This window comes from Schistocerca americana, chromosome X (genome assembly GCF_021461395.2).
Source record: "Schistocerca americana isolate TAMUIC-IGC-003095 chromosome X, iqSchAmer2.1, whole genome shotgun sequence".
NCBI lineage: Eukaryota > Metazoa > Arthropoda > Insecta > Orthoptera > Acrididae > Schistocerca > Schistocerca americana.
In genome coordinates this window covers 672,533,134-672,545,809 of record NC_060130.1, presented here as the reverse complement: position 1 = coordinate 672,545,809, position 12,676 = coordinate 672,533,134, and the positions used below count along the sequence as shown (strand labels likewise).

The window sequence follows — 12,676 nt, the reverse complement described above, 5'->3', positions numbered from 1 at the left end:
GTCAGTCTGATATAATCTTCTAACTATACCATTTGAAATATAAACATTTAAAAACACATTTTAATATGATACAGAATATCTCTCTTTCAAAATGTAAATAACTGGAAAACATGAAGAATATTGTAAAGCATGCCTTAACTTACATGTTGCTCCCTTTCATCAGATTCTTCAGATCCTGTATCATCACTGCTGCTGCCTTCTTGCACAGATGACTTTGGCGAAAGTCTCTTGAAGCTAGCTGATAATTTAGCAGTGACTGTCGGAGTGCTGGGAGTGACACAAGGCTGTTTGATTGTATGAAAACTCACACGCTCTTGACCATAACCATCCTGTTTGACAAATAATAAACAAATGCCTCTTACCTTGCTGCATATAATTGCTAAAAACTGTCTGGCTGCATAAAATTAAAACACGATGAAATACAAAATGAATTTTTATCATGAATGTTTAACAGATTAATAATGTGTGATTTATTGTGACTCAGACTCAGATCTTTATCACTGACAGATAAAACTCTACCATGCGAGAAATGTAAGCATGTCACATATACTGTTGCAAAGCTTTTACAGGACCATACCTATATTATTATTTCCCAAACTCTACACAGGCTCTATGCACACATTGTTAGAATAGCACCCTTGGGTGGCAAACTGAAGTTTCTTTCTGGAAAAAGACCCTAGGTTATAGCCAAAAAAAATCTATACAATGTGAGAAATCTATGCATATCACATATGCTGTCTGAAAGGTTCTATAGGACTGTATATATCGCTTTCTTTCCCAGAATCTACAGAGCCTCTTGGAATACATTGTCAGAATAGCATTCTTGGGTGGGAAATGGGAGTTTCAATTTATCAAAAAGTTTTACAGCAGCATATTTTACCCCTTCCTATGCCAAAGATAGATTATGTAGAGGATAGGGTTAGTCTTTCTTTTTTCTGGTATTATAATCATGAATGTCACTGTTGTTTTCATACTGGTCCACATTGCTGAGAACAAATTTCATTAATGAGTAAATCTACTGTGAGGGACTCGCATTCGGGAGGATGACGGTTCAATCCTGCGTCCGGCCATCCTGATTTAGGTTTTCCATGATTTCCCTAAATCGCTCTAGGCAAATGCCGGGATGTTTCCTTTGAAAGGGCACAGCCGACTTCCTTCCCCATGCTTCCCTAATCGGATGAGACTGATGACCTCGCTGTTTGGTCTCTTCCCCCAAACAACCCAACCCAACTCTACTGTGAGGGTGTTGTAAGAATTCTTAACCTTTTAAACAGATGCTTACAAGATGTGTGATTATGGGCCCCACACATTATTCTAATCACTTTCTTTTGTGCAGTGAATACTTTCTGCCTAAGTGTTCAGTTATACCTCCCCCCCTAAAAAAAAAAATATTGTTCCATATGACATCAGAGAGTGAAAGTATTCAAAGTATGTTAGCTTGCTAATTTCTATACCCTCAAAATTTCTATATCCTCAAAATTAATCTAATTGCAATAGTTGCTGAACCTAGTTGCTTTAGGAGATCTAAAATATCAATTTTCCAATTAAGATTCTCATCTATATGCACACCCAAAAACTTAGTATGCTCTACCCTGGCGACTGACTTTTGTTGATGTGTTATATTTATAGAAAGAACTGTACCACTTGCAGTAGAAAATTAGATGTACTGTGTTTTTTCAAAGTTCACAGCAAGCCTATTCACAGAAAACCAATCAATAACTTTTTCAAAAACATTATTTTATCATTTTCTACTGGAGTTTCTTTTATTGGATTAATACTGATGCTTGTATCATCAGCAAACAGTGTCAGTTTAGCTTATTGTTTCAGGTAAGAAGGGAGGTCATTCACATATATCAAGAACAAAATGGACCCATGATCAAACCCTGTGGAACACCAAATGTTAGATGAAGTGGAAAACTTCTGTAAATCACTTAAGCCATATAAAGAAACTTTTTAGTTCCTGTTCTATAGATATGACTTAAACCACTCATATGCTGTTCCATTTAGACCATAGAATTGTAATTTCTGTTTCTTTAGAAGTTTCTTTACAGTGACTGTATACCATGAAGGGTCCCTCCCATTACGAACTGTTCTACTGGGTGCATATCTATCTAGTGTATGGTCAAATATTCTTTTAAAATTCAGCAATAGCTCCTCCCCACACTCCTGTCCTGTGCTAAAAGTTTCAAGTTCCTTATTGAGATTTCACATTACTGCTTTTTTATCTAGTTTACTGAACATATGTATCTTTCTACTTGCTTTAGTTGCCATTTGTACTTTGGTAATCATTGTTGCCACAACCATGTCATGGTCAATGTTAGCAGTTTCAATGTGAACATCCTCAAAGAAGACATGTCTGTTTGCTGCCATTAGATGTAAAATATTCCTAGTTAAAGTCTCCTTCAACTATAACAGTATAATTGGGGAACTTAAATACAAATGAACTAAGGTTTTCTCTACAGGTTTTGGTTACATCAGGAGTTAACTCCAATGGTAGATAGAATGATCCATTTACATTTTATTCCACCCCTCATACATCATCAGAGTGACTGATTGAAGTTTGTGGTTACTGTATACTATCCAATCAAAAGTATCCATACACCTATTAGTGGACATTAATATAGGGTGTGACCACCCTCCACCATTTGATGGCTTTAACTCTATTGAAGATACTTTAAATGAGGTGTCTGAATGACTATGCAGAAATTGCAACCTATTCTTACTCAAGAGCCAAAACCAAGCAACTTAGTGATGTTGGATGCTGGGATCTAGAGCAAAGTCAGCATTCTAACTCATGTCAAAAGTGTTCCATTGTGCACAGATCAGATTACTGGGCATGCTAGCCCATTTCAAGAATGTCACTGTCTACAAATCATTACCTCATAATGCTGTTTTATGACATGGTGCATTCCCACACTGATACAATCATCATTTCCAAACTGTTCCTCGACTGTAAGCAATACACAATGCAGTAAAATGTTGGGTTGGGTTGTCTGGGGGAGGAGACCAGACAGCGAGGTCATCAGTCTCATCGGATTAGAGAAGGATGGGGAAGGAAGTTGGTCGTGCTCTTTCAACAGAACCTTCCCAGCATTTGCCTAGAGTGATTTAGGGAAATCACGGAAAACCTAAATCAGGATGGCCGGACGCGAGATTGAACCGCCGTCCTCCGGAATGTGAGTCCAGTGTGCTAACCACTGCGCCACCTCACTCAGTTGTATTCATATATGTATTCATATCATTCTACATTTAGAGTTTTCTTCAGCAGAATAAGAGGACCACCCCATAATCATGAAAAAGACACTCAAAACTGCATAGTTCACTGTTGGCATTACACAAGATGGTTGGCAGTACTCTCCAGCCATCTGCCAAACTCAAACCCTTCCTCTGGATTTCCACAGGATATCCATGATTCATCACTTCAAACCACTCATTTCCAGTGATCCACTGTCCAGTGCCTTTGCTCTTTACTCCAACTCAAGCATTGCTTTGCACTGACTACAGATATGCGTGGTATGTGTTTGACATTATCAAGTGGGACGCTTTATGTTCTCTTTGTAGTTCATGTTTGCTTAACTACAATGAGGTATCACTGCATATTATGATACGTATATTTTTTCTGTATTTGTTTTTGTAACATAAACATGCCATATGACTGACTTCATTACTTGTGTATTGAAGGTACAATGCTTCCTGTTACGTTTTTTCCTTCTTTTTTTTTTTTTTTTTTTTTTTTTTTAAAGGTGCTTTTAAATTTTATATAATATTAATTTAAATTATTATAACAAAATAAGTGTTACATACTCTGATTTGGATTATTTATTGTATGTCAGCAGTGAAACATTTTTGGATCATTGGCTTGTCTTTACACTTCATACAACACGATGTGATTTGTTTGCAACTAGTAAGTACTACAGTACCACCTGGTGGCTGGTTGTAATGTCTATGGTGTTTACTTGAGAATCATGGTCTTCATTCTGCTGATGTATGAGCATGAGCTTGTACAATCCATGCACTATATATGTTGCTTTATGTGTTAGTTATTTTATGCTTGACTTACTAATATACTATTGTTCTCCTGTTCACAAAATATTGTTCTGTGATATGATATGATACAATATGCATTTGATCAAGATGCAGTGAAATGTATATTCCATGGTATAGTCCATGTTCAAGTTAAATTGTATTACACTCTTTTACATCGGATCCCAGTGTGCTTGAATATGTTGATCCATGCTTTACAGACCTGATAACGGCAAAGTAATTTGCTGAAACCAGTCATCACAATAAATGCCATACAACAGGTGTACTTCTGTTTCTATAGACATGCGTGGCACATGAGAAATGCTCAACCAGTGTATTCCATTCTTTTTAACTTCCTATTCACAGTCATTGTGCTTGCTCAACAGCTGGTAGCACTGTGGAATTCAGGAGTGTTTCCTTCAGCTGATTTCATGTGACTTTACAACCATCCTCTGCAATGCTTGATGGTCCCTGACCTTTGGTACATGAGTCCTACTTGGTCACATCACCAACAGTCATGTTGGGCAACCCTAGAAGGGTTAAAATGTCCATGGTGGATTTGTTACTCAGGTGACATCCAATGTATAGCCCACATTAAAATTCACTGAGCGCTCTATACAACTCAATCTGCTGTCATTGCTTTTCTACTAACAATACAGTACTCTCCACATCCTTTTATACTGATGGGTCTGCATCTCATGATGTCTGATAGTTCTGCAGTACGTAAAGAGGTCTGGGTACTTTGATCAATTGCCAATTGCTCGTTGAGGAGATCCCTCATTTTAGCATCATAGTGCACCATGTTCTTAATATGATGATGATGCTCATGTAAGCTTGTAACACTACAACAGCAAGGTTGTTCTCCAGTTGTAACATCACATGCCATTCTTCCTTTGACATACTCGCTTGCAGTAGCTTTACATATAATACTTTCCTGACCATATATTCTCTGATTGTCTATGCTTCTGCCCAAGTGGGTCATGAAGTGAGGCATACATTACATTTTCTTTCTGCAGGACCTCACTTCAGAGTCACTATAAGGCAATTTTTTGAGGCACACCACTGAGGCTGTGGTTTACCCTTACAGCCAATACAGAGTAGGTTTCTGATTATGAATGTGTGGTACAAGTCAGGCAAACTTTTGCTTTTGATGGTCAGGTACAGCTGTTCTTGATCAGGTGGCTTGTTACTGGAAGTAAGAACTTGAAAGCCCATCTCTATCTTTATTATGGTTTCCTCCCTTGTTTTCATTGACTGCATTACATGAAGATGCATATTCTTGGAATTATTTCTCAGAACATTTAGAGCTATAGCTGTTAATAGTATCCTTAATTAGCTTAAGTATCAGACTTCTATTTATTAATTTTCAAAGGTTTCTTAAGGCATGTAATATTTGATACAGTAATTGCATAGATTATGGCTGTGTTTTCCTACACCAAAGTGCTAATGTATATTTGTAAATCTAATTTAGAATGGGTCCCAGTGCAAATGCTATTCCCAGGCTCAGAATGAGTTGGCTGAAATTATGTACAGTTGAAAGCTAATGCAATGGGTGTGAATAACTACACTTAAAAACACACTTCATATGTTCAAAACACCTCAAATATTGTCTTCTCCCACAGATGATGCTTTCTCTCAAAATGGAGAAAAAAATTGCAATTTGCCTATCCACTTGATAACGAGTGGCATTTCAGTGGCAGCACTACATGTGTCGAACATAGGAAACATTTTAAGTGGAGACCCTAGTACAACACCTATCCATGCTACAAAAAGGAATAAAGAGCTATGTGTATCTGAAAGAAAGCCTAACTGATTGTGATACAGTTCACATTTAGGAAAGCTTTCTACATTATATGTCAGGTCAATACAGGTCACAGGGGAGACTATTAGAAGTTGGCCAAAGTAGATACCTGTTAGGGAAACTAAGCCACGGATAGGAAAGAGAACCATGTGTAGTGAGTGTGTGTGCCAAGGGAACTGGTCAACTTATTGAAGCATCCCGCCTTGCAAATATTGATGTTGAAGCTTGCAACCAAATACACATTGTTGCTCATGGTACAATAAACAGTACCTATTGCCTGAGTTCCTTTTGATGCCAGGCAAAGCAAGTGAAAGTAACCAGTCTTGCTCACAAAATTTCAATGAAACTCTACCATTGTTCTCTGAAATGATTTGGAGTGAAACCTGAAACATAGACTTTGACAATTCTGTAGCTACAAGTGTAGGTGGCTGTGTATGGAAGACATACAAGGGGTGTTTAGAAAACGTGACTCTCTATCCTGTCAGGGTAAATGTTGCAAACTACTCCGACATACTTATACCAAAACTCAAAACAGACTAAGAATAGGTCAGACTTTCTAGCAGCAAGCAGACCAACCCACTCAGAATATTATCATAGAAACAGGTACCAGTGTTCATAATACATCTGTAACAATGAAAAAATGACAAAAAAAGAATTTTACATGACTCTCTGCTAAAAATGTGGTAGTGCCAAATTCCACAGTAGACATTTGCCCAGGAATTAAGACCCACCTGTTGAAGGAACACATTAGCAACATATATTGCTCACAGGATTGTTCAGCAGAGGCATCTTGGAAGAATTAAACGGAATCTTCATCAACATAGGTATAAATTCTCTAGAAGTGACACTGAAGAGGTTTTACTGCTCACAGGTGTTCAACAGAAAACTAGTGTAGCAGTATGTGGAGGTTTGCCTGCAAACTATGAATGAGGCTTATCGAAAGTTAAACAATAGTGCACTGGCCATATAACTGTGTATTATTAGGAGGTTGTGAAAAGTGAAATTAAAGTACTGTGAAACGCAACTGTGCACCTGTCAGCTATATTATTTACAGTAGTCAGTGTTGGAATCCACAACCCATTTTTCAGCCAGTGTAGCAACGCAGTACATCAACAACGAGGAATATAAATGAAGAAGTAATCAAAGTAGGCCGAACTGCTACATAGTGTGATGCAAAACTCTGCAAGCACCTGTCACAACTTTTTCCATACAACAGAATCAAATGCTTTTCAAGAAAACAGGAACACAGACCTCTCATGGTTTCTTGATTATTGGTTGTATGTCATGAATCTATTTATGAGTTCCTTTTCCATCAACAAAACCTGCTGGTCCTGTGGATATGTGAGGCTGAATATATTACTTCAAACACTGCTTCAAGATTTAGTGCAAAGTTTTGCTTGTGTGGGATATAGGAACAATAGTTCAGTAGTTGGAGTAGTTCCTGGTGGACCCTTTCTGGTGTACAGGGATGAAGAGAGACTTCAAGCAGTCTTCTGGCCAATACCCAGTTTCCCATATTCTTGTACACAATGAATGCAGCACATCAACACCTTCCTGTCCCACTTCTTTGATCACATTCCCAGATATACTGTTTAGACCAGGGAACTTATATTTCTTCAGATGCTGAACTTCATTCTCTATTTTTCTGCATAATATTGTAGGTTCCAGTGTAAGTTGCTCAATTGGTTGACTGTCTGTACTGTCATTAATTCCAGAATACAACTTTTCTCAGTTCTGTTTCTAACTTGCAACAACACCTTTTTGTCTCCAATAGTGTGCCTTTCTCAGCATCTACAACCCACATATAAGGATTAAATTCACTGGTGATGCTGCTGGGTTTCTTGAAGAGATCACACACTTGACTGTGATTACGATGTTCCCCTGTCACAGTACACATACTAATAATGAAGAGTGACCTGTCCTTTCTGCAATTAGACTTATTTCTCTACACAGGTTCTTATATCTGTCTGGATCCAGGCAGTGAGGATCCAGTTTCTTTCAGATTGCTTCTCTCTTCAACTAAATTTAGTTTCAACAGTGACATCCAAGTATTTTTTTCCTATTTGTGGTCATTCTGATCTCAGATCTCATAAGGAAACAACCTCCTTCTTTCTTAGTCTCACAAGCTCACCGAATTTCCAAAGAGCTTCCTTGGTTGTGAGTCTTAGTTGTCTTTCTCTGCTCTTCTTGGTGGATATGAGCTTAATCCATCTTTTCATGGACAGAATACTGTGATCACTTCTACAGTCAGCTGCAAGTAGGACTTACAGCCAAAGGATGGATTGAACTAGGATTAAGTCAATCGGGTTTTTAAAATCTATCAGCAGGTGATATTTAAGTGTACAGTCTTGGACACAGTCCATTTTTGTTCAAAGTAGCAATCAAATTTTATTTTTAGAAAGTCAGATCCAAAAAAAACCATGCCATTTTTCTTTTCCATTTCCAGTACAAGAGAACACTTGTCAAGCAGATATTTGAAATGTTCTCCACCTTTAGGTAAGTCCTTACCAAGCTGTCCCATTAGGTCTACTGGTAAATTATTATGTGAAAGAGGTAACAGGTTCTTTTATTTTATTTTTTTATTTTTATTTTATTTTATTTTATTCATTTATTTATTTATTTATTTTTGAAAGATGCACAAGAGTCTTGCACAAAACAAAGAACAGATAAAGAGCTTGTCTTAGGAGTTATGAGTTATGATACATACTAACTAGCACTACTACTGCTACCAATATTTTGGTTTCATATCATTATTACTAGTATTATTATTATTGTTGTTTTTACAGAAAAAAGTGGATGAAATAAGCAACATTCGTTATAAAAGCTTTTTCTTCATGGGCCTGCATTATTTATTCAGTGTGGTGGCATGTTCTGTTACTATGTGGTAAATCATGGTGCCACTATGAAGTAATAAATAACTAACAAACAATGAATAACTTAAGATTAACTGGAATACTCATTGGTGACAACAACAAAAATAACTCCAAAAATTTTGGTAGATGACAGTAGTTCCTCTACAAATAATATGTTATTTTTACCTTATGAAATTCAGCTAGGAATCCCTTAGACTTCTTATTGTATATATTCCAATAGAGGTATCTTTCTTTAGTAGGGTCATCCCACGTGTACAGCATTGACTGATAGGGACTCAGGAGCATCACCTGGAAGTTTCATATATTTTTGAAGTATGTTGATAAATTACTTAACTGGAATAATTAACATGTCAGTACTTACCTTCCAAGCCAATAGTATTTGAAAGATAATGTTTTTCTTAATGTATTACATGTATTAATGTAGTACATGCATTACATTACTGCTACATAGGCAACATAAGAAATATTTTTAGGTTCACCACAAGTATTTTTTAATATATTTTTGTTTGATATTCAGGATGTATGTATTTTCTTCTTATGATATAGCACTATTGAGAAGTTATCCTCTGTATTTCAACTACATTAGTTGTTTTTCATGTTTATAAACATTTTGCAATTTTGGCTGTTTAAAGTTGAATGTTCTTTATTTCATCTTTCACTTCGGTACTACCAATTTCAACACATGCTTACCATCAAGTACTTAAAAAAATATCAGAGTTCCGCACCACGCGCTCGGCTTCCCCATTCGATTGTGGATGGAAGGGGGGAGAGCAAACGTGCCGAATACCGAAGCGCCTACAAAAATCCTGGAAGGTCTGCGAAATAAACTGCGGTCCATTGTCTGAGACCAGGATGATTGGCAGACCTTCCACAGAAAAGATTTTTGCTAGTGCCTGGATTGCAACTTCTGAAGTGGTTGAGGAGCAGCGAACCACATATGGAAATCGGGAATAAGCATCAATGACAATGAGCCAAAAGCCATTGAGAAATGGGCCCGCAAAATCAATGTGAACACGTTCCCATGCTTGGGTTGCCGGCGGCCATGAAGAGAACGCTGCCCTAGGAGATGCCTGTTGGCTCACACACTGGGGACAGGCGGCCACCAAGTGCTCAATTTCTCTGTCAATACCAGGCCAGTACACATGTCTGCGAGTCAAGGTTTTAGTATGGGAAACACCCCAGTGCCCTGCATGTAATAACGTGAGGACCTCCCTTCGTAAACTTGCAGGAGCAACCACGTGAGGAGCTGTATCATCAGTAGCCAGAAGGAGAACTCTATCCAAGACCGAGAGGCGGTCTCGTGGAATAAAATAATTACGTAGAGGGTCCGAGGCCCGACCTGGAGGGCGGGATGACCACCCCCACTGAATGAGGTGAACAACTTGCCGGAGAACCGGGTCAGCTGCCATTTCCCTGGTGACTCGAGAACTAGTGATCGGGAAGCCATCAACCGCTTGACGGGACGCCACATCCAAATGAAACCACATAGTCTCCTCTCGATCGAATGTAGGATCCGGGCCCACCGAAAGACGGGAAAGAGCGTCGGCGTTGGCATGCTGTCCGGTAGGGCGAAAATGAATGTCATAATGGTACTTAGAGAGAAACAAGGCCCAGCGCTGTAGTCTGTGGGCCGCCCTATCCGGAATCTGAGAGGCGGGGCCAAATAACGATATTAACGGCTTATGGTCAGTGATTAACTGAAACTTCGTGCCATACAAGAAAGGGTGAAACTTGGTAACAGCGTAGACAATGGCCAAAGCCTCTTTTTCCACCTGGGAGTAATGGGCCTGTGCGGGACTAAGAGTTTTAGACGCAAACCCCAGTGGTTGCTCGGAACCATCTGCGTTGCGATCGGCCAGGACCACCCCCACCCCATACTGCGAAGCATCTGTAGCCAGGACCAACGGCTTATGGGGGTAAAAAGTAGCCAAACAAGGCACTGACGTGAGGAGGCCCTTCAACGAGGTGAACGCTCGCTCCCATGCAGGCAACCAATCAAAAGGAACACCCTTGCGCAGAAGGCAGTACAGGGGGCGGGCTATGGTGGAAGCCCTGGGAATGAACCGGTGGTAATAGGCTATCTTGCCTAAAAAGCTTGTAACACTTTCAGCAAAGCGGGCCGAGGAAGGTCGACGATACCTTGGACCAAACTTCCTAGTGGCTGGATGCCGTGCCGAGAACTGGTGTAGCCCACATACTCAATGGACGGTTGGAAGAAGTTTGACTTATGCAGGTTGCAACACAAGCCCACAGACCTGAATTGAAGAAAGAGGGTGTGAAGGTTGTGCAAGTGTTCCTTCATGCTGCGGCCTGTGACAATTATGTCATCCAGGTAATTAATACAATGAGGGATTGTCGACGTGATGTGCTCAAGATAACGCTGGAATATCGCCGGGGCACTGGATATTCCGAAGGCCAACCGCTGGTATTGGTAAAGGCCAAACGGAGTGTTGACGACCGCCAGCCGTTTGGAGTCCTCATCAAGTGGTATCTGATGATAAGCCTCCGAAAGATCGATTTTCGAAAAATATTGGCCTCCCGCCACAGCGGAGAACAATTCATCAGCACGAGGCAAAGGGTAGGTGTCCACCACCAATTGTGAATTAATGGTGGCCTTGAAATCGCCACAAAGACGTAATTTTCCTGAGGGCTTCCTTACAATAACGAGGGGCGAAGCCCACTCACTGGAAGAAATGGGAAGAACGACCCCTAGGGCTGTCAGCCGGTCTAGCTCTTCCTTTACCTGCGGGCGGAGAGCCAAGGGGATCTGCCTCACGCGTAGAAAACATGGGCGAGCCAACGCCTTCAATGTTAAGTGAGCTTCAAAATCTGAAACACACCCCAGGCCCTCCTCAAAGATATCCGGAAAATCTGAGATCAAAGATTCCAATGATTGATAGGGAATGTCTTCGGAGACCAACTGTATGGTGTCAGCGATAGAAAAACCGAAAGCTTGAAAGGCATCCAGGCCAAAAATGTTAGCGGAGCTCGCATCACAGACAACAATAAAAGTAATAGGCCGAGTGACTGATTTGTAAGTCATGTCGGTAGTGAATTGACCCAGTAGGCGAATGAACTGTTTACCATAATCGCGTAGACGCCGGTAAACTGGCGCCAACGGGGGCGATCCAAGGTCAGAATAAGTTTGTGCATTCAACAACGAAACTGCTGCGCCCGTATCTACTTGCAGTTGTAACCGGCGCGACCAAACCGACACCTTGATAAAGAGTTTGCATCCCGATGCATCGGGAGCCTGGCCCGATGCAACTTCCTGAATGTCAACGTCCATGTCCTCTGTATCTGCTTCCTTCGATTCTTTTGAGGCTGAGCGGCAAACTTTAGCAATGTGACCTTTTTTATTACATTTGTGTCAAACGGCCCAATGCTGAGGGCACTCCGACCGATCGTGATGTATATAGCATGACGCACAGGACGGCAACAGGGGCCGGCAGCCGGAATTCTGTTTACGCGCCGTGCGGGAGAGACCTTAATGGCTGGATTGTACCACTCGCATGTCATCCACCCCGGAAGCAGTGGACGCGGACGTGCCGTCCTGAACTGCCGCGACGTCGCACCATGCTTCCAAATGTTGACCTGCGGCGTGAGAGACTTCATACAATTAAGCAATTGACAGGACTTCCTCAAGGGAAGGGTCTTCTAACTGCAGGACCCATTGCTGGATCTCCCTATCAGGGGCTGAACGAACAATGACGTCGCGTACCATAACGTGGGCATATGACTCTCGCGACTGCTCCGTGACAAAATGACACTTGCGACTAAGACCGTGCAGGGTAGCGGTAGCTACTGCACCATTCAAGAATAGGTGCATCTTTACATCAATAAATGAAAGTCACAGTGTTTACAGAAGGAATGGATTGTTACAGCCAAGTTGATGTAATATCAAGATTTAAATATCAAAATTTATAGCATGTAAAATCCTATAGAAATGGGTTATATGAAGAAATTTTGATAATAAGAG

At 40.3% G+C, this 12,676-nt stretch overlaps 1 protein-coding gene across 1 annotated transcript in view; it reads right to left on the bottom strand.

Moving 5' to 3' along the window:
• Positions 1 to 12,676, bottom strand: part of LOC124555746 (vacuolar protein sorting-associated protein 13A-like) — a 689,798-nt gene that overhangs the window by 178,461 nt on the left and 498,661 nt on the right. The window contains exons 48-49 of the mRNA XM_047129770.1: positions 8,863 to 8,985; positions 144 to 329 (exon numbers count right to left, since the gene is read on the bottom strand). Of these exons, the coding sequence (XP_046985726.1) occupies positions 144 to 329; positions 8,863 to 8,985 (309 nt within the window). The remainder of the gene's footprint in view (positions 1 to 143; positions 330 to 8,862; positions 8,986 to 12,676) is intronic.